Source organism: Oncorhynchus mykiss, chromosome 10, assembly GCF_057628025.1.
Source record: "Oncorhynchus mykiss isolate SJ-2025 chromosome 10, ASM5762802v1, whole genome shotgun sequence".
NCBI classification, from domain to species: domain Eukaryota; kingdom Metazoa; phylum Chordata; class Actinopteri; order Salmoniformes; family Salmonidae; genus Oncorhynchus; species Oncorhynchus mykiss.
This window is the reverse complement of record NC_143031.1, coordinates 8,014,001-8,020,000: the sequence shown is the minus strand read 5'-3', so window position 1 is coordinate 8,020,000 and position 6,000 is coordinate 8,014,001. Positions and strand designations below refer to the sequence as shown.

The window sequence follows — 6,000 nt, the reverse complement described above, 5'->3', positions numbered from 1 at the left end:
AGAGGAGAGGAGAGGAGAGGAGGAGCAACACAGCAGCTGCAGCAGCTCTCTCTCTCTCTCTCTCTCTCTCTCTCTCTCTCTCTCTCCTTCAGTGTGCTGCTTTGACTGACTGCTTCTATTTAATCTACCCACACACTTTTTAAAATAACTCATTCATTTTCAGGACTATTTTCTGGGTAATCCCCCAATGGCAGTTTTATTTGATGGGTTTGGTCAGGAACAGGCAGAACTGTATGAGACTGACTACTGTAGACCAGTGGTTCCCAAACTCCTCCACCTCTGGGGGCAGGTTGACTTGTTTTGCCCTATCATTATACAGCTGACTGAAATACGCTGCTGTAGGCTGCTAGCCTTCCTTTTGGCTGTCTGACGTCAAGGAACATGTGCTGTACAAGTGTCTCTCCTGTTCTGATTAGCCCAGTAGTCCTTGAGTGATTAGTAATCCCCGAGCCTCGTTGAAGAGCGAACGCTGTACGCTGCTCATTGACATTTACATATTCTATATACAGCAGCACAAACACTTCTACAGTCTAAATGATTTGATTTTCAGACACTCCCATGTCACATGAAGATGTTTAAAAGCAGGTTGGGTTGATGATGGACACAGAACCATTTCCCATGAGCATTAGCAGTATGACATTAGGAGAGAGACAAAGACTACTCTGCAGGTTGGGTTGATGATGGACACAGAACCATTTCCCATGAGCATTAGCAGTATGACATTAGGAGAGAGAGAGAGAAAGACTACTCTGCAGGTTGGGTTGATGATGGACACAGAACCATTTCCCATGAGCATTAGCAGTATGACATTAGGAGAGAGAGAAAGACTACTCTGCGGGTTGGGTTGATGATGGACACAGAACCATTTCCCATGAGCATTGGCAGTATGACATTAGGAGAGAGAGAGAGAAAGACTACTCTGCAGGTTGGGTTGATGATGGACTATGAATGTTGGGTGCTTGTCTATCTGTCTGTATCTACCTGTCTATACTGTCTGTCCGTCTGCTACTGTTTATAGTGATACATCTCCTCCAACCCTTCTACTGCTACTGTTTATAGTGATACATCTCCTCCAACCCTTCTACTGTTTATAGTGTTACATCTCCTCCAACCCTTCTACTGTTTATAGTGATACATCTCCTCCAACCCTTCTACTGTTTATAGTGTTACATCTCCTCCAACCCTTCTACTGTTTATAGTGATACATCTCCTCCAACCCTGCTACTGTTTATAGTGTTACCTCTCCTCCAACCCTGCTACTGCTACTGTTTATAGTGATACATCTCCTCCAACCCTTCTACTGTTTATAGTGTTACATCTCCTCCAACCCTTCTACTGTTTACAGTGATACATCTCCTCCAACCCTTCTACTGCTACTGTTTATAGTGATACATCTCCTCCAACCCTGCTACTGTTTATAGTGTTACCTCTCCTCCAACCCTGCTACTGTTTATAGTGTTACCTCTCCTCCAACCCTTCTACTGTTTATAGTGTTACATCTCCTCCAACCCTGCTACTGTTTATAGTGATACATCTCCTCCAACCCTTCTACTGTTTATAGTGATACATCTCCTCCAACCCTGCTACTGTTTATAGTGTTACCTCTCCTCCAACCCTTCTACTGTTTATAGTGATACATCTCCTCCAACCCTGCTACTGTTTATAGTGATACATCTCCTCCAACCCTTCTACTGTTTATAGTGTTACATCTCCTCCAACCCTGCTACTGCTACTGTTTATAGTGTTACCTCTCCTCCAACCCTTCTACTGTTTATAGTGATACATCTCCTCCAACCCTGCTACTGTTTATAGTGATACATCTCCTCCAACCCTTCTACTGTTTATAGTGATACATCTCCTCCAACCCTTCTACTGTTTATAGTGTTACATCTCCTCCAACCCTGCTACTGCTACTGTTTATAGTGTTACCTCTCCTCCAACCCTGCTACTGTTTATAGTGATACATCTCCTCCAACCCTTCTACTGTTTATAGTGATACATCTCCTCCAACCCTGCTACTGTTTATAGTGATACATCTCCTCCAACCCTTCTACTGTTTATAGTGATACATCTCCTCCAACCCTTCTACTGTTTATAGTGTTACCTCTCCTCCAACCCTTCTACTGCTACTGTTTATAGTGTTACATCTCCTCCAACCCTTCTACTGTTTATAGTGATACATCTCCTCCAACCCTGCTACTGTTTATAGTGATACATCTCCTCCAACCCTGCTACTGTTTATAGTGTTACCTCTCCTCCAACCCTGCTACTGTTTATAGTGATACATCTCCTCCAACCCTTCTACTGTTTATAGTGATACATCTCCTCCAACCCTTCTACTGTTTATAGTGTTACCTCTCCTCCAACCCTTCTACTGTTTATAGTGATACATCTCCTCCAACCCTGCTACTGTTTATAGTGTTACCTCTCCTCCAACCCTTCTACTGTTTATAGTGTTACATCTCCTCCAACCCTTCTACTGTTTATAGTGATACATCTCCTCCAACCCTGCTACTGTTTATAGTGTTACCTCTCCTCCAACCCTTCTACTGTTTATAGTGATACATCTCCTCCAACCCTTCTACTGTTTATAGTGATACATCTCCTCCAACCCTTCTACTGCTACTGTTTATAGTGATACATCTCCTCCAACCCTTCTACTGTTTATAGTGATACATCTCCTCCAACCCTTCTACTGTTTATAGTGTTACCTCTCCTCCAACCCTGCTACTGTTTATAGTGATACATCTCCTCCAACCCTGCTACTGTTTATAGTGTTACATCTCCTCCAACCCTTCTACTGTTTATAGTGTTACATCTCCTCCAACCCTTCTACTGTTTATAGTGTTACATCTCCTCCAACCCTTCTACTGTTTATAGTGATACATCTCCTCCAACCCTTCTACTGTTTATAGTGATACATCTCCTCCAACCCTGCTACTGTTTATAGTGTTACATCTCCTCCAACCCTTCTACTGTTTATAGTGATACATCTCCTCCAACCCTTCTACTGTTTATAGTGATACATCTCCTCCAACCCTTCTACTGTTTATAGTGTTACCTCTCCTCCAACCCTGCTACTGTTTATAGTGATACATCTCCTCCAACCCTTCTACTGTTTATAGTGATACATCTCCTCCAACCCTTCTACTGTTTATAGTGATACATCTCCTCCAACCCTTCTACTGTTTATAGTGTTACATCTCCTCCAACCCTTCTACTGCTACTGTTTATAGTGATACATCTCCTCCAACCCTTCTACTGTTTATAGTGTTACATCTCCTCCAACCCTTCTACTGCTACTGTTTATAGTGATACATCTCCTCCAACCCTTCTACTGTTTATAGTGATACATCTCCTCCAACCCTTCTACTGTTTATAGTGATACATCTCCTCCAACCCTTCTACTGTTTATAGTGATACATCTCCTCCAACCCTTCTACTGTTTATAGTGTTACATCTCCTCCAACCCTTCTACTGCTACTGTTTATAGTGATACATCTCCTCCAACCCTTCTACTGTTTATAGTGTTACATCTCCTCCAACCCTGCTACTGTTTATAGTGATACATCTCCTCCAACCCTTCTACTGTTTATAGTGATACATCTCCTCCAACCCTTCTACTGTTTATAGTGTTACCTCTCCTCCAACCCTGCTACTGTTTATAGTGATACATCTCCTCCAACCCTTCTACTGTTTATAGTGTTACCTCTCCTCCAACCCTTCTACTGTTTATAGTGTTACCTCTCCTCCAACCCTTCTACTGTTTATAGTGTTACATCTCCTCCAACCCTGCTACTGTTTATAGTGATACATCTCCTCCAACCCTGCTACTGTTTATAGTGATACATCTCCTCCAACTCTGCTACTGTTTATAGTGTTACCTCTCCTCCAACCCTTCTACTGTTTATAGTGTTACATCTCCTCCAACCCTGCTACTGTTTATAGTGATACATCTCCTCCAACCCTGCTACTGTTTATAGTGATACATCTCCTCCAACCCTTCTACTGTTTATAGTGATACATCTCCTCCAACCCTTCTACTGTTTATAGTGATACATCTCCTCCAACCCTGCTACTGTTTATAGTGATACATCTCCTCCAACCCTGCTACTGTTTATAGTGTTACCTCTCCTCCAACCCTTCTACTGTTTATAGTGATATATCTCCTCCAACCCTTCTACTGCTACTGTTTATAGTGTTACATCTCCTCTAACCCTTCTACTGCTACTGTTTATAGTGATACATCTCCTCCAACCCTTCTACTGTTTATAGTGATACATCTCCTCCAACCCTGCTACTGTTTATAGTGTTACCTCTCCTCCAACCCTTCTACTGTTTATAGTGATACATATCCTCCAACCCTTCTACTGCTACTGTTTATAGTGATACATCTCCTCCAACCCTTCTACTGTTTATAGTGTTACATCTCCTCCAACCCTTCTACTGCTACTGTTTATAGTGATACATCTCCTCCAACCCTTCTACTGTTTATAGTGATACATCTCCTCCAACCCTTCTACTGTTTATAGTGATACATCTCCTCCAACCCTTCTACTGCTACTGTTTATAGTGATACATCTCCTCCAACCCTTCTACTGTTTATAGTGTTACATCTCCTCCAACCCTTCTACTGTTTATAGTGATACATCTCCTCCAACCCTTCTACTGCTACTGTTTTTCAGGCGTTGGACGTATGGGCCATGGGAGTAACTCTCTACTGCTTTGTGTTTGGGAAGGTAAGCCAACAGTCCATTTTTACTCCTCTTGTTACTTCCTCCCAGCCTGCCCACAACTTGCTTGTTTAGTGACATTCTCTGGAAGAAGGGTTTCTCTCGTGTACCTCTATTGGTGATGAAATATTGATGAAATGGCGGACAATATGAAAATAAACTATCTGAACCGACACCGTTTGGTTTGGGTCAGCACGATAGTGTTGTATTGTTGTAGAGACAGAGACTGTAACATGGACCGTGTTGTATTGTTGTAGAGACAGAGACTGTAACATGGACCGTGTTATATTGTTGTAGAGACAGAGACTGTAACATGGACCGTGTTGTATTGTTGTAGAGACAGAGACTGTAACATGGACCGTGTTGTATTGTTGTAGAGACAGAGACTGTAACATGGACCGTGTTGTATTGTTGTAGAGACAGAGAGACAGAGACTGTAACATGGACTGTGTTGTATTGTTGTAGAGACAGAGACTGTAACATGGACCATGTTGTATTGTTGTAGAGACAGAGACTGTAACATGGACCGTGTTGTATTGTTGTAGAGACAGAGACTGTAACATGGACCGTGTTATATTGTTGTAGAGACAGAGACTGTAACATGGACCGTGTTATATTGTTGTAGAGACAGAGACTGTAACATGGATCGTGTTGTATTGTTGTAGAGACAGAGACTGTAACATGGATCGTGTTGTATTGTTGTAGAGACAGAGACTGTAACATGGACCGTGTTGTATTGTTGTAGAGACAGAGACTGTAACATGGATCGTGTTGTATTGTTGTAGAGACAGAGACTGTAACATGGATCGTGTTGTATTGTTGTAGAGACAGAGACTGTAACATGGACCGTGTTGTATTGTTGTAGAGACAGAGACTGTAACATGGACCGTGTTGTATTGTTGTAGAGACAGAGACTGTAACATGGACCGTGTTGTATTGTTGTAGAGACAGAGAGACAGAGACTGTAACATGGATCGTGTTGTATTGTTGTAGAGACAGAGACTGTAACATGGACCGTGTTGTATTGTTGTAGAGACAGAGACTGTAACATGGACCGTGTTGTATTGTTGTAGAGACAGAGACTGTAACATGGACCGTGTTGTATTGTTGTAGAGACAGAGACTGTAACATGGACCGTGTTCTATTGTTGTAGAGACAGAGACTGTAACATGGACCGTGTTGTATTGTAAAGGAAGAGACAGAGACTGTAACATGGATCGTGTTGTATTGTTGTAGAGACAGAGACTGTAACATGGACCGTGTTGTA

The 6,000-nt window shown here is 42.3% G+C and overlaps 1 protein-coding gene across 3 annotated transcripts in view; it reads left to right on the top strand.

Annotated features, from left to right (window-relative positions):
- Positions 1-6,000, top strand: part of LOC118966703 (calcium/calmodulin-dependent protein kinase kinase 1) — a 156,436-nt gene that overhangs the window by 126,426 nt on the left and 24,010 nt on the right. For all 3 annotated transcript variants that reach the window (XM_090188865.1, XM_090188864.1, XM_090188866.1), the window contains one exon: positions 4,686-4,739. In XM_090188865.1, the coding sequence (XP_090044991.1) occupies positions 4,686-4,739 (54 nt within the window). The remainder of the gene's footprint in view (positions 1-4,685; positions 4,740-6,000) is intronic.